Genomic DNA, 21,305 nt, shown 5'->3' with positions numbered 1-21,305 from the left:
AGTTAGTGAGAGGTCCTCTTTAGGTCTGAGGTCTGGGGTGGGATGACGGGGGACACAATAGTGATGTACAGTTAGTGAGAGGTCCTCTTTAGGTCTTCTCTGAGGTCTGGGGTGGGATGACGGGGGACACAATAGTGGTGTACAGTTAGTGAGGGGTCCTCTTTAGGTCTTCTCTAAGGCTGAGGTCTGGGGTGGGATGACGGGGGACACAATAGTGGTGTACAGTTAGTGAGAGGTCCTCTTTAGGTCTTCTCTGAGGTCTGGGGTGGGATGACGGGGGACACAATAGCGGTGTACAGTTAGTGAGAGGTCCTCTTTAGGTCTTCTCTGAGGTCTGGGGTGGGATGACGGGGGACACAATAGCGGTGTACAGTTAGTGAGAGGTCCTCTTTAGGTCTTCTCTGAGGTCTGGGGTGGGATGACGGGGGACACAATAGCGGTGTACAGTTAGTGAGAGGTCCTCTTTAGGTGTTCTCTCAGGTCTGGGGTGGGATGACGGGGGACACAATGGTGGTGTACAGTTAGTGAGAGGTCCTCTTTAGGTCTTCTCTGAGGTCTGGGGTGGGATGACGGAGGACACAATAGTGGTGTACAGTTAGTGAGAGGTCCTCTTTAGGTCTTCTCTGAGGTCTGGGGTGGGATGACGGAGGACACAATAGTGGTGTACAGTTAGTGAGAGGTCCTCTTTAGGTCTTCTCTGAGGTCTGGGGTGGGATGACGGGGGACACAATAGTGGTGTACAGTTAGTGAGAGGTCCTCTTTAGGTCTTCTCTGAGGTCTGGGGTGGGATGACGGAGGACACAATAGTGGTGTACAGTTAGTGAGAGGTGCTCTTTAGGTCTTCTCTGAGGTCTGGGGTGGGATGACGGGGGACACAATGGCGGTGTACAGTTAGTGAGAGGTCCTCTTTAGGTGTTCTCTGAGGTCTGGAGTGGGATGACGGGGGACACAATAGCGGTGTACAGTTAGTGAGAGGTCCTCTTTAGGTCTTCTCTGAGGTCTGGGGTGGGATGACGGAGGACACAATAGTGGTGTACAGTTAGTGAGAGGTCCTCTTTAGGTCTTCTCTGAGGTCTGGGGTGGGATGACGGGGGACACAATGGCGGTGTACAGTTAGTGAGAGGTCCTCTTTAGGTGTTCTCTGAGGTCTGGAGTGGGATGACGGGGGACACAATAGCGGTGTACAGTTAGTGAGAGGTCCTCTTTAGGTCTTCTCTGAGGTCTGGGGTGGGATGACGGGGGACACAATAGTGGTGTACAGTTAGTGAGGGGTCCTCTTTAGGTCTTCTCTAAGGCTGAGGTCTGGGGTGGGATGACGGGGGACACAATAGTGGTGTACAGTTAGTGAGAGGTCCTCTTTAGGTCTTCTCTGAGGTCTGGGGTGGGATGACGGGGGACACAATAGCGGTGTACAGTTAGTGAGAGGTCCTCTTTAGGTCTTCTCTGAGGTCTGGGGTGGGATGACGGGGGACACAATAGCGGTGTACAGTTAGTGAGAGGTCCTCTTTAGGTCTTCTCTGAGGTCTGGGGTGGGATGACGGGGGACACAATAGCGGTGTACAGTTAGTGAGAGGTCCTCTTTAGGTGTTCTCTCAGGTCTGGGGTGGGATGACGGGGGACACAATGGTGGTGTACAGTTAGTGAGAGGTCCTCTTTAGGTCTTCTCTGAGGTCTGGGGTGGGATGACGGGGGACACAATAGTGGTGTACAGTTAGTGAGGGGTCCTCTTTAGGTCTTCTCTAAGGCTGAGGTCTGGGGTGGGATGACGGGGGACACAATAGTGGTGTACAGTTAGTGAGAGGTCCTCTTTAGGTCTTCTCTGAGGTCTGGGGTGGGATGACGGGGGACACAATAGCGGTGTACAGTTAGTGAGAGGTCCTCTTTAGGTCTTCTCTGAGGTCTGGGGTGGGATGACGGGGGACACAATAGCGGTGTACAGTTAGTGAGAGGTCCTCTTTAGGTGTTCTCTCAGGTCTGGGGTGGGATGACGGGGGACACAATGGTGGTGTACAGTTAGTGAGAGGTCTTCTCTGAGGTCTGGGGTTGGGTGACGGGGGACACAATGGTGGTGTACTGTTAGTGAGAGGTCCTCTTAGGATGTTCTCTGAGGTCTGGGGTGGGATGACGGGGGACACAATAGTGGTGTACAGTTAGTGAGAGGTCCTCTTTAGGTCTTCTCTGAGGTCTGGGGTTGGGTGACGGGGGACACAATAGTGGTGTACAGTTAGTGAGAGGTCCTCTTTAGGTCTTCTCTGAGGTCTGGGGTGGGATGACGGGGGACACAATAGTGGTGTACAGTTAGTGAGAGGTCCTCGTTAGGTCTTCTCTGAGGTCTGGGGTGGGATGACGGGGACACAATGGTGGTGTACAGTTAGTGAGAGGTCCTCTTTAGGTCTTCTCTGAGGTCTGGGGTGGGATGACGGGGACACAATGGTGGTGTACAGTTAGTGAGAGGTCCTCTTTAGGTCTTCTCTGAGGTCTGGGGTGGGATGACGGGGGACACAATAGTGGTGTACAGTTAGTGAGAGGTCCTCTTTAGGTCTTCTCTGAGGTCTGGGGTGGGATGACAGGGGACACAATAGCGGTGTACAGTTAGTGAGAGGTCCTCTTTAGGTCTTCTCTGAGGTCTGGGGTGGGATGACGGGGGACACAATAGTGGTGTACAGTTAGTGAGAGGTCCTCTTTAGGTCTTCTCTGAGGTCTGGGGTGGGATGACGGGGGACACAATAGTGATGTACAGTTAGTGAGAGGTCCTCTTTAGGTGTTCTCTGAGGTCTGGGGTGGGATGACGGGGGACACAATAGTGGTGTACAGTTAGTGAGAGGTCCTCTTTAGGTCTTCTCTGAGGTCTGGGGTGGGATGACGGAGGACACAATAGCGGTGTACAGTTAGTGAGAGGTCCTCTTTAGGTCTTCTCTGAGGTCTGGGGTGGGATGACGGGGGACACAATAGCAGTGTACAGTTAGTGAGAGGTCCTCTTTAGGTCTGAGGTCTGGGGTGGGATGACGGGGGGACACAATGGCGGTGTACAGTTAGTGAGAGGTCCTCTTTAGATCTTCTCTGAGGTCTGGGGTGGGATGACGGGGGACACAATAGTGGTGTACAGTTAGTGAGAGGTCCTCTTTAGGTCTTCTCTGAGGTCTGGGGTGGGATGACGGGGGACACAATGGCGGTGTACAGTTAGTGAGAGGTCCTCTTTAGGTCTTCTCTGAGGTCTGGGGTGGGATGACGGGGGACACAATAGTGGTGTACAGTTAGTGAGAGGTCCTCTTTAGGTGTTCTCTGAGGTCTGGGGTGGGATGACGGGGGGACACAATAGCAGTGTACAGTTAGTGAGAGGTCCTCTTTAGGTCTGAGGTCTGGGGTGGGATGACGGGGGACACAATAGTGATGTACAGTTAGTGAGAGGTCCTCTTTAGGTCTTCTCTGAGGTCTGGGGTGGGATGACGGGGGACACAATAGTGGTGTACAGTTAGTGAGGGGTCCTCTTTAGGTCTTCTCTAAGGCTGAGGTCTGGGGTGGGATGACGGGGGACACAATAGTGGTGTACAGTTAGTGAGAGGTCCTCTTTAGGTCTTCTCTGAGGTCTGGGGTGGGATGACGGGGGACACAATAGCGGTGTACAGTTAGTGAGAGGTCCTCTTTAGGTCTTCTCTGAGGTCTGGGGTGGGATGACGGGGGACACAATAGCGGTGTACAGTTAGTGAGAGGTCCTCTTTAGGTCTTCTCTGAGGTCTGGGGTGGGATGACGGGGGACACAATAGCGGTGTACAGTTAGTGAGAGGTCCTCTTTAGGTGTTCTCTCAGGTCTGGGGTGGGATGACGGGGGACACAATGGTGGTGTACAGTTAGTGAGAGGTCCTCTTTAGGTCTTCTCTGAGGTCTGGGGTGGGATGACGGAGGACACAATAGTGGTGTACAGTTAGTGAGAGGTCCTCTTTAGGTCTTCTCTGAGGTCTGGGGTGGGATGACGGGGGGACACAATAGTGGTGTACAGTTAGTGAGAGGTCCTCTTTAGGTCTTCTCTGAGGTCTGGGGTTGGGTGACGGGGGACACAATAGTGGTGTACTGTTAGTGAGAGGTCCTCTTTAGGTCTTCTCTGAGGTCTGGGGTGGGATGACGGAGGACACAATAGTGGTGTACAGTTAGTGAGAGGTCCTCTTTAGGTCTTCTCTGAGGTCTGGGGTGGGATGACGGAGGACACAATAGTGGTGTACAGTTAGTGAGAGGTCCTCTTTAGGTCTTCTCTGAGGTCTGGGGTGGGATGACGGGGGACACAATAGTGGTGTACAGTTAGTGAGAGGTCCTCTTTAGGTCTTCTCTGAGGTCTGGGGTGGGATGACGGAGGACACAATAGTGGTGTACAGTTAGTGAGAGGTGCTCTTTAGGTCTTCTCTGAGGTCTGGGGTGGGATGACGGGGGACACAATGGCGGTGTACAGTTAGTGAGAGGTCCTCTTTAGGTGTTCTCTGAGGTCTGGAGTGGGATGACGGGGGACACAATAGCGGTGTACAGTTAGTGAGAGGTCCTCTTTAGGTCTTCTCTGAGGTCTGGGGTGGGATGACGGAGGACACAATAGTGGTGTACAGTTAGTGAGAGGTCCTCTTTAGGTCTTCTCTGAGGTCTGGGGTGGGATGACGGGGGACACAATGGCGGTGTACAGTTAGTGAGAGGTCCTCTTTAGGTGTTCTCTGAGGTCTGGAGTGGGATGACGGGGGACACAATAGCGGTGTACAGTTAGTGAGAGGTCCTCTTTAGGTCTTCTCTGAGGTCTGGGGTGGGATGACGGGGGACACAATAGTGGTGTACAGTTAGTGAGGGGTCCTCTTTAGGTCTTCTCTAAGGCTGAGGTCTGGGGTGGGATGACGGGGGACACAATAGTGGTGTACAGTTAGTGAGAGGTCCTCTTTAGGTCTTCTCTGAGGTCTGGGGTGGGATGACGGGGGACACAATAGCGGTGTACAGTTAGTGAGAGGTCCTCTTTAGGTCTTCTCTGAGGTCTGGGGTGGGATGACGGGGGACACAATAGCGGTGTACAGTTAGTGAGAGGTCCTCTTTAGGTCTTCTCTGAGGTCTGGGGTGGGATGACGGGGGACACAATAGCGGTGTACAGTTAGTGAGAGGTCCTCTTTAGGTGTTCTCTCAGGTCTGGGGTGGGATGACGGGGGACACAATGGTGGTGTACAGTTAGTGAGAGGTCCTCTTTAGGTCTTCTCTGAGGTCTGGGGTGGGATGACGGGGGACACAATAGTGGTGTACAGTTAGTGAGAGGTCCTCTTTAGGTCTTCTCTGAGGTCTGGGGTGGGATGACGGGGGACACAATAGTGGTGTACAGTTAGTGAGAGGTCCTCTTTAGGTCTTCTCTGAGGTCTGGGGTGGGATGACGAGGGACACAATAGTGGTGTACAGTTAGTGAGAGGTCCTCGTTAGGTCTTCTCTGAGGTCTGGGGTGGGATGACGGGGACACAATGGTGGTGTACAGTTAGTGAGAGGTCCTCTTTAGGTCTTCTCTGAGGTCTGGGGTGGGATGACGGGGACACAATGGTGGTGTACAGTTAGTGAGAGGTCCTCTTTAGGTCTTCTCTGAGGTCTGGGGTGGGATGACGGGGGACACAATAGTGGTGTACAGTTAGTGAGAGGTCCTCTTTAGGTCTTCTCTGAGGTCTGGGGTGGGATGACAGGGGACACAATAGCGGTGTACAGTTAGTGAGAGGTCCTCTTTAGGTCTTCTCTGAGGTCTGGGGTGGGATGACGGGGGACACAATAGTGGTGTACAGTTAGTGAGAGGTCCTCTTTAGGTCTTCTCTGAGGTCTGGGGTGGGATGACGGGGGACACAATAGTGATGTACAGTTAGTGAGAGGTCCTCTTTAGGTGTTCTCTGAGGTCTGGGGTGGGATGACGGGGGACACAATAGTGGTGTACAGTTAGTGAGAGGTCCTCTTTAGGTCTTCTCTGAGGTCTGGGGTGGGATGACGGAGGACACAATAGCGGTGTACAGTTAGTGAGAGGTCCTCTTTAGGTCTTCTCTGAGGTCTGGGGTGGGATGACGGGGGACACAATAGCAGTGTACAGTTAGTGAGAGGTCCTCTTTAGGTCTGAGGTCTGGGGTGGGATGACGGGGGGACACAATGGCGGTGTACAGTTAGTGAGAGGTCCTCTTTAGATCTTCTCTGAGGTCTGGGGTGGGATGACGGGGGACACAATAGTGGTGTACAGTTAGTGAGAGGTCCTCTTTAGGTGTTCTCTGAGGTCTGGGGTGGGATGACGGGGGACACAATAGCAGTGTACAGTTAGTGAGAGGTCCTCTTTAGGTCTGAGGTCTGGGGTGGGATGACGGGGGGACACAATGGCGGTGTACAGTTAGTGAGAGGTCCTCTTTAGATCTTCTCTGAGGTCTGGGGTGGGATGACGGGGGACACAATAGTGGTGTACAGTTAGTGAGAGGTCCTCTTTAGGTGTTCTCTGAGGTCTGGGGTGGGATGACGGGGGGACACAATAGCAGTGTACAGTTAGTGAGAGGTCCTCTTTAGGTCTGAGGTCTGGGGTGGGATGACGGGGGACACAATAGTGATGTACAGTTAGTGAGAGGTCCTCTTTAGGTCTTCTCTGAGGTCTGGGGTGGGATGACGGGGGACACAATAGCGGTGTACAGTTAGTGAGAGGTCCTCTTTAGGTCTTCTCTGAGGTCTGGGGTGGGATGACGGGGGACACAATAGCGGTGTACAGTTAGTGAGAGGTCCTCTTTAGGTCTTCTCTGAGGTCTGGGGTGGGATGACGGGGGACACAATAGCGGTGTACAGTTAGTGAGAGGTCCTCTTTAGGTCTTCTCTGAGGTCTGGGGTGGGATGACGGGGGACACAATAGCGGTGTACAGTTAGTGAGAGGTCCTCTTTAGGTCTTCTCTGAGGTCTGGGGTGGGATGACGGGGGACACAATAGCGGTGTACAGTTAGTGAGAGGTCCTCTTTAGATGTTCTCTGAGGTCTGGGGTGGGATGACGGGGGACACAATAGCGGTGTACAGTTAGTGAGAGGTCCTCTTTAGGTCTTCTCTGAGGTCTGGAGTGGGATGACGGGGGACACAATAGCGGTGTACAGTAAGCCAGGACGGTATCAGCTGACTCTGCGGAACGCACAGTAAATAGAGATGGTCAGTCAGCAAATCGCCGGGGACATCTGACCCCGGGGTGTCGGAATGTGAACCCAACTGAACAAGGCGACACGCGAGTCACCAATATCTCCACCGAGATCTACAAACATTGCAGAGTGGATGGTCCACATTCATGACATAACTCTTACATAATCCCAGCTCTACAGGACGGGGGAGGAAAACGAGGAAACACAAAATACAAAAAAAGACACGAGCGCCAAAAAGCTAGGTGACCACGCCGCGCGTCCCCCTGGATCTAAGCTCCGCCTTCTGTACAACAAGGCGTCCTGCGACAACAAGCCGCAGTCCTACTAACAGCCCCATTAGCCGCACCTACCGGTGAAATCTGGCATTCCATCCCAACAACAACAAAAAAAGAAGAAGAAAAATATGCGATTCGTACAACTGGGTGGATTGGGATCTACAGACACTTCCGAGTTTTCATGAAATAACTGGTTTCGACAGACTAGAAATTCCACATCTCATCGAATAAAAAACAAGGGAACGTAAAAGTCCCGGTGTAATACATACAGAGGAAATGAAGGCCAAATAACCGTCACTCTCGGAATAGGAGTTAAACAGCAAGGTGTCATGTGACATGAGGCTTCAGCCCCCTCCGCTAGCAGTCTCATTAGCTGCACCTATAGGTGACATCTGGTATTGCAAAGAGGACCATATTAATGCAGATTTCAGTTCGTATTCTAGTCGTATACGTGACCCTTTCTCCAGTATTTTATCAACCCATTGTTCATGGGGGAACTCATCGATCAAAATCTTACGGAAATGATATTATATTATATACCGTCAGTAATACATTATATTCCAAAGCATCTGACCCACACTAGGTCTGAAAATAAAAGTTTTATTTATTAAAGTTTCAAAAAAATCTTATTTTATTCGATTTCTGTTCCCAATAGCGATTGGCTGCACAACATAATAATCTGAGTGCTAGCTCTAATACCATATATATATATATATATATATATATATATATATATATATATATATATATATATATATGCATACAGTATTTCACAAAAGTAAGTACACCCTTCACATTTTTGTAAATATTTTATTCTATCTTTTCATGTGACAACACTGAAGAAACAACACTTTGCTACAACGTAGATCCCCTCCCTTCAGAGACTGGGCCGCAGGGCAGTATTCCAACATGATAACCACCCCAAACACACCTCCAAGACCACCACTGCCTTGATAAAGAAGTTGAGGGTAAAGGTGATGGACTGGCCAAGCATGTCTCCAGACCTAAACCCTATTGGGGCATCTGTGGGGCATCCTCAAACAGGAGGTGGAGGAGAGCAAGGTCTCGAACATCCAGCAGCTCCGTGATGTCGTTATTTGTGCTTAGATGGATCAAAAATTAATATGCGTTTGACCACCTTGTCTACAGTCAGGCATGGTGGTGGGGGTGTCATGGTCTGGGGCTGCATGAGTGCTGCCGGCACTGGGGGGCTACAGATCATTGAGGGGACCATGAATGCCAACATGTACTGTCACATACTGAAGCAGAGCATGATCCCCTCCCTTCAGAGACTGGGCCGCAGGGCAGTATTCCAACATGATAACGACCCCAAACACACCTCCAAGATGACCACTGCCTTGCTAAAGAAGCTGAGGGTAAAGGTGATGGACTGGCCAAGCATGTCTCCAGACCTAAACCCTATTGATCATCTGTGGGGCATCCTCAAACGGAAGGTGGAGGAGCAATTGATCAGCTTCGGCTGCCGACATCGCGGGAATCCTGGACAGGTAAGTGTCCGATTATTAAAAAAGTCAGCAGCTGCAGTATTTGTAGCTGCTGGCTTTTAATATTTTTTTTTTTTTGAGTGGACCCCCGCTTTAAGGCATGCTAAAAAGGCACATTGGAAAACTGGTTGAGAGGCCACTTCAGCATGCACCTATGTATGTTGCTTTTGAGCGTTCCTGCGGTGCTTGCCACGTTTTTTGGACAAACGTTTTTACCATGATTTTTCCGCGATTTGTGGTTTTTATAGCAGACCCTTATCCAAGCATTCAGCGCAGCAACCCCGAAAGGGAGCGGACAAGCGAGCGCCCACCACCCTTACTGAACTATACCAGGCTGCATTCCCTCAACATGGGGGGGGTGGGTGCTTTGGGGTGGGGGGGGGGCTCTGCGTCCCCCCACTCCAAAGCACCTTGATAGGGACAAGGGCCTCATCCCGACAACCCTTGCCTGGGGGTTGTCGGGGGCTGCAGGCAGGGGGCTTATCGGAATCTGGAAGCCCTCTTTAACAAGGGGGCCCCCAGATTCCGGCCTCCCCCTTATGTGAATGGGTATCGGGTACGTCGTACCCCTACCCATTCACAAAAAAAAAGTTGTGTAGTGTGAAATAATACAGTAGACAGTTTTTGACAAGTCTTTTATTAAAAATATCTTCTTCTTCCCTGCTTCTTCCTCCGGTCTTCCTCCTCCTCCATCATCTTTCTCCTCGGGGCTTCTTCTTTCTCCTGTCTTCTTTGTCCGGTGTTGTTCTTCCTCTGCCACCGCTGACCCTCCTCCAATTCTGCGCCCCGCTGATCTGTCCGCACCGATGTCAAGCATTTCTAAGATAATGATGGGGGAGTGGCCATCGGATTACTTCATACAGAGGCCCTTGTGACGTCACCACCCAGGGCATTATGTGTCTGTGACATCACAAGAGGCGGGGCCTCCAGTTGACATAATCTTATGGCCAGGCCCCCATCATGATCTGAGAAATGCTTGAAATCGGCGCGGACAGATCTGCGGGACGCAGCATCGGAGGAGGGTCGTCGGCGGCAGAGGACGAAGAACACCGGACAAAGAAGACAGGAGAAAGAAGAAGAGCGGAAGAAGAAGCAGGAGAAGCCCGGAGGAGGAAGATGCAGGAGAAGATGGAGGAGGAAAACCGGAGGAAGATGCAGGAGAAGATGGAGGAGTAAGACCGGAGGAAGAAGCGAGAGAAGATGGAGAAGGAGGAAGACTGGAGGAAGAAGCGAGAGAACATGGAGGAGGAGGAAGACTGGAGGAAGAAGCGGGAGAAGATGGAGGAGGAGGAAGATGCGGGAGAAGATGGAGGAGTAAGACCGGAGGAAGATATGGGAGAAGATGGAGGAGGAGGAAGACCGGAGGAAGATGCGGGAGAAGATGGAGGAGGAGGAAGACCGGAGGAAGATGCAGGAGAAGATGCGGGAGAAGATGGAGGAGGAGGAAGACCGGAAGAAGATGCGGGAGAAGATGGAGGAGGAGGAAGACCGGAGGAAGAAGCGGGAGAAGATGGAGGAGGAGGAAGACCGGAGGAAGAAGTGGGAGAAGATGGAGGAGGAAGACCGGGAGGAAGATGCGGGGAAGAAGATTCCGATAAGCCCCCTGCCCTCAGATTCCCACAACCACCGGGCAAGGGTTGTCGGGAAGAGGCCCATCAACATGATGAGGGCATGTGGCCTGGTATGGTTCAGGAGGGGGTGGGCTCACTTGTCCACTCCCTTTCCCGACCATCCTCAGATAAGGGTCTGGTATGGATTTTGGGGGGCGGGGCACGCCATTTTTTTTTCAAAAAAGTTGGCGTGGGGGGAATCCATACTATACCCAAGGGACTGGTATAGACCAGGCGGGGGCACGCCGTTTTATTTTCACGATTTTATTTCTTAGCCGGCAATGTTTTTTTTACATTCAGTGGGAAGCCCGCTGGCAGCTGATGACTCTCCGGTTGTTAAGGACACGGCGGCCGGCTTCCCAGCCCCCTCCTTAGCAACTAGTTATATACAGTGAATGTACAGCTAAAAAAAACAAACAAACACACTAATCGCAAATTGTGTCAAAAACGTGGTACTTGCGTTTTGGATGCAGGTCCATTGAAGTCTATCACATGCAAAATGCTGCGTTTTGCGGGAAAAAAAGTCTGACCCTTTCCAAAGACGCAGAGGCACAAAAAATGCATTGATGCGAACATGTTCCATAGGAACCCATGTTAAAAAAATTTCCCTGCATTTCTGAAAAATGTATCAAAAAAACGCATTAAGTGTGAATCAAGCCGAAAGCTGAACTCCAGGCAAACATCCAACAATGATGGAGTGCTCAGCCTAGGAATGCGGCATTGGGTGACCCTTCAACTTGGGCCCTGGGCAAGCGTTGGGCGCAGGGGGATGATCTTTTTTTTTTTTTTTGGAAGTCTTGCACATGACTTGAGTGCTGTTGCAGTTTCCTTTCCCCTTCGAATGAACAAAACAGGGGCTGATTCTATTAGAGGAGAAAACGTTGTCCTTTGTTCTTCATTCCACCCCCAAAGTTATGTAAAAATGTTGCCAACGAGTGCAACCTCGGCGACTTCTTTCCTCACAAGACAGTTGCTCTAAGATTGCTTTCACGTTGATCCGCTGCGGTGGACCCACACAGTTTTTTGTACGGCTTAATTGCACTTCCCCATAGACTTCCATTTAGCTCAGGCGTTTTTTGGGTTGCGTCTTCTGAAAGACGCACTAAAAACGCCCGATCCAATGGAAGTCTATGGGACGGCAGGGGTAACCCGCATTAGATTCATGAATATGCCGCATTGCAGGTCAACCCGCAGCAGATCCGCGTGAAAGCAGGCTAAGGTTCCATGCACATCTCCACGTTGCTTTTTTGCGTGTATTCATGTGATATACAGAAGACAGCCCATTTATTTGAATCGGTTACCCCATGGGCAAAAACTTTGCCAAAGAATCTTCCGTACCCTTTGGGGCATGGAGCGGCGTGCGATTTAACTACTTACGGACCGCCCGCCGCGGTTTTACATTGCTACTTTGAAGAGGAGTATTGTTGTTATGGCAGCAGCTAGCTACCATAACCCAACCCACGGCCCCCCCCCCCCCCGGTTATCCTCTTCTTCATTGGGGGTTTCGCTTCAAGATAAAAGTGGTCTCAGCGGCGCATTCGCCGTAAGATCACTTTTATCGGTGGCTTGAGAGGGACCCCCCCTCCTCCCACGTGCTTCGGTGCCCTCCACCGCTACCGACAGCTCCGGTAAGCAGCAGAGGGCAAGGCAGGAGGGGGTGGGGGGTCCTTCTCTCTCCACCGATAAAAGTGATCTCGCGGTGACCGGGTCTGCTCTCCTACTTGGTATGGAGACGGGTGAGGGGGAAGATGACCCCCACTCATCTCCATATCATTGCAGGGCGGAAGCGATGTCAAAACGTCACTTCCGCCCACAGCTCTTAAAAAGGGCATTTATTTTTTTTATTTTTTATTTTTTTCAAATGACAATTTTATTTTATTTTTTTATTGTATTTTAGTGTAAATATGAGATGTGAGGTTCTTTTTGACCCCCCCCCCCAGATCTCATATAAGAGGCCCTGTCATGCTTTTTTTTCTATTACAAGGGATGTTTACATTTCTTGTAATAGGAATAAAAGTGACCCATTTTTTTTTTTTTTTTTTAAAGAATAGTGTAAAAAGAAAAAAGAAAAAGGTAAAATATATAATAAAAAAAAAAAATGTAAACGCGGCCCGTCCCGCCGAGCTCGTGCGCAGAAGCGAACGCATACATGAGTAGCGCTCCGCATATGAAAACGGTGTTCAAACCACACCATGTGAGGTATCGCCGCGATCGGTAGAGCGAGAGCAATAATTCTAGCCCTAGACCTCCCTTGTAACTCAAAACCTGCAACCTGTAGAATTTTTTAAAACGTCGCCCTATGGAGATTTTGAAAAGTAAAAGTTGGTTGCCAACTTTTACCCTTTGCGCAATTTTGAAGCGTGAAATGTTGGGTATCAGGTTTTACACTATTAGCGTTTATTTTCTCCATTGGGGCCTATGGCACCATCACGGACAGCTTGAGGCTCGAGGACCGATGCCACCAGTCTTCCATGCTGGAGCAGTGCCAGACGAGATATCCTGTTTGACCTCCCTATACAGGGGGGTCCACACTTTTTGGTAAGAGTATATCAGTGGCGGCTGGTGCTCAAAATTCTTGGGGGGCGGGGGGGGTGCAAACGAACTGAAAAATTCAGAAAAATGCTGAAACAAAGACATCAAATGCAGCCAACTGTGGCCATCATATGCAGCCAACTGTGCCCATCATATGCAGCCAACTGTGCCCATCATATGCAGCCACCTGTGCCCATCATATGCAGCCCCTGTGCAAATCATATGCAGCCACTGTGCCCATCATATGCAGCCACTGTGCCCATCATATGCAGCCACTGTGCCCATCATATGCAGCCAACTGTGCCCATCATATGCAGCCACTGTGCCCATCATATGCAGCCACTGTGCCCATCATACGCAGCCACTGTGCCCATCATACGCAGCCACTGTGCCCATCATACGCAGCCACTGTGCCCATCATACGCAGCCACTGTGCCATCATATGCAACCAACTGTGCCCATCATATGCAGCCAACTGTGCCCATCATATGCAGCCAACTGTGCCCATCATATGCAGCCAACTGTGCCCATCATATGCAGTCAACTGTGCTCATCATATGCAGCCACTGTGCTCATCATATGCAGCCAACTGTGCCCATCTTATGCATCCAACTGTGCCCATCATATGCAGCCAACTGTGCCCATCATATGCAGCCAACTGTGCCCATCATATACAGCCAACTGTGCCCATCATATGCAGCCAACTGTGCCCATCATATGCAGCCAACTGTGACGCTCGCTCACTGTCTGCCCGGCACTTACCCCATCATGGTGGCAGGTCAGGCATTTGCTTTTCTAACACACCCAGGTGGGTTGCGAGTGCAATGCTCTGCGCTCCAAGTTCCCCTTTTTTTGAAGCCTATTAGAGCCTATGGTTCTAATCAGGTGCTTTAAAAAAAACCGCCCCCACTGCTGTAATTCAGGAGCCCGGAGTCCGAAAAGGGTCCGGATGCCTGAATAGGGGGAGGCTACAGCAGCCATGGATAGATCAATGCCATGCATGAATCTATCCATGATACATAGGAGGGGTGTGGCTGGAGAGAAGGGACAGCACCCGTAATGGACACAAACCACTGGAGTTCATCCTTACTTGTGGTGGCGGTGAATCTATACGGTGGAGGGAGTTTGATTCTCCTTGTCGTTGCATCTTGGAATACAAGACAGTTTGTACTCATCACCACTCATTTGGGACTTAATGTTGTGAATTTGTTTTGGTACTTGGACTCACTGCATTTGATTATTTAACAATATAGCTCAACACATTAATATACATTTTGTGCCCTGATGAAGCCAACCAGGTGGTGAAACATGTTGGGTGCAATAAGCACCCATAACAGAGAGCATTTGGATAACGGATCCTGCATGTGCGGAGGGCTACCGGTCATCAATGTAATTTCTTAATTAGTAACACGATCTCCACTAATGAGACAAAGCCGGTCCTCCAAGATTCCCTGGAAGACACCATGTGACTGGCGCCTCGGCACGGCAAGGAATAGAGACTTTTCTCGATCTACAAACATATTTTGACTTCCGATTCGGAAATGAAGGTGCTCTTACCTTGTTGAGCTCGGCCTGGTTCCCGAAGAGCTGGTGGTAGCGGCGGTACTTGCCCTCGCGGTACTTGGCTGTAATGAAGATCTTCCTCTCCTGCACCCCGCTCCAGGCGTTGATGGCTTCGCTCGGGGGGACGTTGGCTGCCCAAAACCTGTTACTGACTTCATTGCCGAGCTCCAGGAAGAGCTGGAAGGATTAGAAGAGACACGAGAACCCGTGAGGGAAAAAGACTACTAATCCCCCCCGGAGCAGATGGTGGTGATAAATAGATAATTAGAGACAGTAACTCTTCCCGGACAATAACAACCAACGTCCAATCACAAGAGGACGTTGGGTGTCCCGAGTCAAAATAATAGTGTGTGACTGTGGGGGAGGGGAACATTAGAGTGTAAGCTCTTCTGTACAGAGACTGATGTGACTGGCCCAGTGTTCTCTGTACAGCACTGCGGTATATGTCAGAGCTATATAAATGTATAATAATAATAATAGTGTGACTGTGGGGGAGACATTAGAGTGTAAGCTCCTCTGGTACAGCACTGCGGTATATGTCAGAGCATTACAGTGTAAGCTCCTCTGGTACAGCACTGCGGTATATGTTAGAGCATTAGACATTAGAGTGTAAGCTCCTCTGGTACAGCACTACGGTATATATCAGAGCATTAGAGTGCAAGCTCCTCTGGTACAGCACTACGGTATATGTCAGAGCATTAGACATTAGGCTGTAAGCTCCTCTGGTAAAGAGACTGATGTGACTTGCTCAGTGATCTCCATACAGCACTGCGATATAGGTCAGAGCATTAGAGTGTAAGCTCCTCTGGTACAGCACTGCAGTATATGTCAGAGCATTAGACATTAGAGTGTAAGCTCCTCTGGTGCAGAGACTGAAGTGACTGGCTCAGTGATCTCTGTACAGCACTGCGGTATATGTCAGAGCATTAGAGTGTAAGCTCCTCTGGTACAGCACTGCGGTATATGTCAGAGCATTAGACATTAGAGTGTAAGCTCCTCTGGTACAGCACTGCGGTATATGTCAGAGCATTAGAGTGTAAGCTCCTCTGGTACAGAGACTGATGTGTCTGGCTCAGTGATCTCCATACAGCACTGTGGTATATGTCAGAGCATTAGAGTGTAAGCTCCTCTGGTACAGCACTGCGGTATATCGGTATATGTAAGAGCATTAGAGTGTAAGCTCCTCTGGTACAGAGACTGATGTGACTGGCTCAGTGTTCTCTGTACAGCACTGCAGTATATGTCAGAGCTATATAAATGTATTATAATAATAATAATAGTGTGACTGTGGGGGGACATTAGAGTGTAAGCTCCTCTGGTACAGAGGCTGATGTGACTGGCTCAGTGTTCTCTGTACAGCACTGTGGTATATGTCAGAGCATTAGACATTAGAGTGTAAGCTCCTCTGGTACAGAGGCTGATGTGACTGGCTCAGTGTTCTCTGTACAGCACTGCGGTATATGTCAGAGCCTTAGACATTAGAGTGTAAGCTCCTCTGGTGCAGAGCCCGGTGGCCCGTGGATGGGTGGGTAGCAGTCTGGAGGAGTGGGCTTTCCTAGGCAGCCTATATTTGCATGCAGGCAACACCCACACGCGATGCTGAGCCTCCATGATCGAAAGAACTGAAATCCAAATGAATGGGGCGGGCCAGGGACAGTCAGGCTGGGGAAGAAAGTGCTAGATGACGCTGGCCGTCTTCCAGCCATGAAATGAGGAGGCCTCGGCCCTGACTTGCTTTCTAACGCACGTTGTGAGACTCTAACCCAGTATAAGCCTCTCGCAGTAGCTGCGCAGCGGAGCTTACACTGGGAGAGGGAAAAGCAGCACAAGGAGCCATGCTGTCATGCTGCAGTACAAGGAACGTGCTGATAGGATGAGAAAGAGCAGAATGACAGAGGGATGATGTCATCAGTCTGCTGCTTCTCCTCACCGTCATAGGATAAGGTTTGGAACGAGACCTGTAATTGAAAACTGCAGGAGAAAAACACGTTCCGTTCCCTACCCATATATTGTCAGGTACTTGTATATAGCGCCGTCAATTTACGCAGCGCTTTACATATACATTGTACATTCACATCAGTCCCTACCCTCGAGGAGCTTACAACCCAAGGGCCCTAATTCATATTCATACATATACTAGGGCCAATTTTTACAGGACCTGATTGTAATACTGACATATAATCACACACATAGGTTGGACTTGATGGACTTTTTTCAACCTCACCTACTATGTAACCTACCAGCATGATGATGATATATATATATCTCAACATGCTGGTAGGTTACATACATATATATTTATATTTATATATATATATATATATATATATATATATATATATATATATATATATATACACATATACACACAGTGGGGAAAATAATGATTGCCCCCCCTGCAGATTGTGTAAGTTTTGCCCACTTACATAGGGTCTATCATTTTTATCATAGGTGTATTTTATATGATGGAGACAGAATATCAACCAAAAATCCAGAAAAAAAACACACACGATACAAATGTTATAAACTGAGTTGCAGTTCAGTGAGTAAAATAAGTATTTGATCCCCAAGCAAAACATGACTTGGTACTTGGTGGGGAAACCCTTGGTTGGCAAGCACAGAGGTCAGACGTTCAATGTAGTATGTGAGGAGGTTTGCAGACATCTCAGGAGGCATTTTGGTCCACTCTTCTTTACAGATCTTCTCTAAATCCTTTAAGGTTTTGTTGGCTGTCTCTTGGCAACTCGAAAGTTTCAGTTCCCTCCATAAATCTTCTATAGGATTAAGGTCTGGAGACTGGCTAGGCCACTCCATGACCTTAATGTGCTTCTTCCTCAGCCACTCCATTGTTGCCTTGGCCGTATGTTTTGGGTCATTGTCATGTTAGAAGACCCATCCACGCCCCATCTTCAGTGTTCTGGTTGAGGGAAGAAGGTTCTCCTCCCAGATTTTACAATACATGGCCCCGTCCATTGGCCCCTCAATGCGGCAAAGTCGGCCTGTAACTTTTTCAGACCCAGAGCATCATGTTTCCACCTCCATGCCTGACGGTAGGGATGGTGTTCTTAGGGTCATAGTCACCATTTTTTAGTCCTCCAAACACGGTGAGTTGAGTTAATACCAAAGAGCTTCATTTTGGTCTCATCTGACCACAGCAACTTTCTCAACCCTTTTTAGGCCAGGGGAACCCTTAAAATTATTTTCAGGTCTCGGGGAACCCCTGATAAAACCCATTCATTGGGGGTCAGTGGGAACAATGCCCCTTACTTTGGTGCTCAGTGTAAGAAAATCCCCCTTACAGAGAAGCTATAAAGATCATCATACCACTGGCTCCTCCAAGTGGCATTGGCTCAGAACTATGTAGGCACCATCAAACGGGAGGTAAATCAGCCACAGATCGAGGAACCCCTAACCAACTCTGGGGGAACCCTGGTTGAGAATGGCTGATTTAGACATTGATTGGCATGACTGTACATGTGCCTTCTTGAGGACGACGACTTGCCGTGTTCTCTTGGAGGAGAACCTTCTTCCCTCAGCCAGAGCACTGAAGATGGGTCATGGATGGGTCATGGATGGGTCTTCCATCATGACAATGACCCAAAACATACCGCCAAGGCAACCAAAGGAGTTGGCCCAAGAAGAAGCACATTAAGGTCATGGAGTGGAACTGCCAGTCTCCAGACCTTAATCCTAAAGAAAATTCATGTAGGGAGCTGAAATTTCGAGCAGCCAAGAAACCTTAAGGATTTAGAGAAGATCTGTAAAGAAGAGTGGTCCAAAATGCCTCCTGAGATGTCTGCAAAACCTGGTCACCTACTACAAGGAACGCCTGATCTCTGTGCAAACCTGGTCACCACCTACAAGGAACGTCTGATCTCTGTGCAAACCTGGTCACCACCTACAAGGAACGTCTGACCTCTGTGCAAACCTGGTCACCACCTACAAGAAACGTCTGACCTCTGTGCAAACCTGGTCACCACCTACAAGGAACGTCTGACCTCTGTGCAAACCTGGTCACCACCTACAAGGAACGTCTGACCTCTGTGCAAACCTGGTCACCACCTACAAGGAACGTCTGATCTCTGTGCAAACCTGGTCACCTACTACAAGGAACGCCTGATCTCTGTGCAAACCTGGTCACCACCTACAAGGAACGTCTGATCTCTGTGCAAACCTGGTCACCACCTACAAGGAACGTCTGACCTCTGTGCAAACCTGGTCACCACCTACAAGAAACGTCTGACCTCTGTGCAAACCTGGTCACCACCTACAAGGAACGTCTGACCTCTGTGCAAACCTGGTCACCACCTACAAGGAACGTCTGATCTCTGTGCAAACCTGGTCACCACCTACAAGGAACGTCTGACCTCTGTGCAAACCTGGTCACCACCTACAAGGAACGTCTGACCTCTGTGCAAACCTGGTCATCTACTACAAGGAACGTCTGACCTCTGTGCAAACCTGGTCACCAACTACAAGGAACGTCTGACCTCTGTACAAACCTGGTCACCACCTACAAGAAACGTCTGACCTCTGTGCAAACCTGGTCACCACCTACAAGGAACGTCTGACCTCTGTACAAACCTGGTCATCTACTACAAGGAACGTCTGACCTCTGTGCAAACCTGGTCACCACCTACAAGGAACGTCTGACCTCTGTGCAAACCTGGTCATCACCTACAAGAAACGTCTGACCTCTATGAAAACCTGGTCACCTACTACAAGGAACACCTGACCTCTGTGCTTGCCAACAAGGGTTTCTCCACCAAGTACTAAGTCATGTTTTGCTTGGGGATCAAATACTTATTTTCCTCATGGAACTGCAACTCAGTTTATAACATTTGTATTGTGTTTTTTTCTGGATTTTTGGTTGATACACATGACCGGACTTTTCCGGCAGACTAGGTCCGAAGGGATTAGTGCGTCGGACAATCCGATCGTTTTTTTTTTTTTGGAAAAAAATAAATAAATAAATCAGACACGGACCTAGAAATAAAACATGTTTCAAATCTATCCGACGGACTCAATTCCGACGGACTAAAAATCTGAAAAAACGTTCGTCTGTGTGCCGGTGCGACGGATCCAAATACGACGCAAGGGCAGCTATTGGCTACTGGCTTATTGAACTTCCTTGTTTAGTCCCATTTACGTCATCGCGTACAAAAAAAAAAAAAAAAGGAATGGACTTATGCCCAATACACACGGTCGGAAATTCAAACGGAAAAAGTCAGATCGGATCTTGTCGTCGGAAAATCCGATCGCGTCTGGGCTCTATCAGACTTTTTGAGAGCTGGATTAAAAAAAAAATTTCCAACAACAAAATCCGATCGGACTTTTTCCGATCGTGTGTAGAGAATTCCGACGCACAAAGCGCCACGCGTGCTCAGATTCAATTACGAGATCAAAGCTATGTAAAGTTGATCCGGGGAAAATCCGATTGCCTCTTGGGGGATCAGGAAGGAATTTTTTTTTCCCCCTGCTGTAGCAAATTGGAGCATGCTCTGCTGGGGGTTTTTTTTTTTCGCCTTCCTCTGGATCAATTGTGGGCATAAAATTGGGTATTTGGATTGTACGATTATTTTTTATTTTATTTATTTGTTTTTAAGGTTGAACTGGATGGACTTGTGTCTTTTTTCAACCTGACTATGTAACTATGTAAAAGCTACTGGCCTCTGCGTAGTCCCCGTCGCACGCAACGGACGTCACCTCGTTCCGAACGATCGGATTTTTCCGACAACTTTGTGCGACCGTGCGTACGCAAGACAACAAGTTTCGGGCCAAAATCTGTCAGATTTCGTGGTCGGAATGTCCAGTGTACAGGGCATTAGTCCGTTCGTGTGTGGCCAAGTCCGTCAGTTCAGGAACGTCCGTCGGGAAGACCGTCAGACCTAGTGTGCCGGAAAGTCCGGCCGTGTGTGCGCGGCATTACCTCTTGCCAACAAGGGTTTCTCCGCCAACTACTAAGTCGTGTTTTTCTTGGGGATCACACTTGTTTTATTTGTCCCCCCCCCCCCCCACCCTTGTCTCTTCTATCCTTCTGAAAGCCTCCCCCCACCCCTGCCCGAAAGTCGGTGACCCTCTAAATGTCGCCCTGAATTGCCGGAGCAGCGCCCTGCGCAGTCTCCGCAGACCGATTGTCCAGACGCTGCAACAGACTGATCCAGCACAAATATCAGCTGACCAGAGGGACGGGGCCGGCCACAAAGAACATTCCGATGTATGGACGTGTTCATGGCTCATTAACCCCCGCAGTGCCTCTTCCCAGAACCCCCCCCCCCCCCCCCATTATATAACCCAGCCGGGAAGCCCTATTGTAAACAGATAAAAGGAGGAGGAGGATGAGGAGGATGAGGATGAGGATACAACTGAAGATGGACACAATTCTGCTGCAGAGGAACTTCTACTAGGAAATACGTGAATGAATCTCTCTCTCTAATAAATAACGATAACCTTGACTGGGAATCCTTGCCCAAGGCCACAGAACCAATAAAATGTGGCCGACATTGCATGATATCCTCAAGAAGACTTCTCTGTATAATACGACACTATGTTTCCAAAAGTATTGGGACGCCTGCCTTCTCACACACACACATGAGCTTTAACCACTTAAGGACCAGGCCTCTTTTTCAGACTTTGCGTTTAGGCTTAGGGTTCACACTGCTGCGATGCGGGAACGCTGCAAAT

The 21,305-nt window shown here is 49.5% G+C and overlaps 1 protein-coding gene across 15 annotated transcripts in view; it reads right to left on the bottom strand.

The window, feature by feature from the left end:
- ARAP1 (ArfGAP with RhoGAP domain, ankyrin repeat and PH domain 1) overlaps positions 1-21,305 on the bottom strand; it is a 386,059-nt gene that overhangs the window by 108,765 nt on the left and 255,989 nt on the right. For all 15 annotated transcript variants that reach the window (XM_077451137.1, XM_077451134.1, XM_077451138.1 and 12 more), the window contains one exon: positions 14,616-14,798. In XM_077451137.1, coding sequence (XP_077307263.1) covers positions 14,616-14,798 — 183 coding nt within the window. The remainder of the gene's footprint in view (positions 1-14,615; positions 14,799-21,305) is intronic.

This window comes from Lithobates pipiens, unplaced genomic scaffold (assembly GCF_037356315.1).
Source record: "Lithobates pipiens isolate NorthernLeopardFrog02 unplaced genomic scaffold, aLitPip1_a1.2 Scaffold_23, whole genome shotgun sequence".
NCBI classification, from domain to species: Eukaryota; Metazoa; Chordata; class Amphibia; order Anura; family Ranidae; genus Lithobates; species Lithobates pipiens.
The sequence above is the reverse complement of the archived record's forward strand: the minus strand, read 5'-3'. Positions and strand labels throughout refer to the sequence as shown.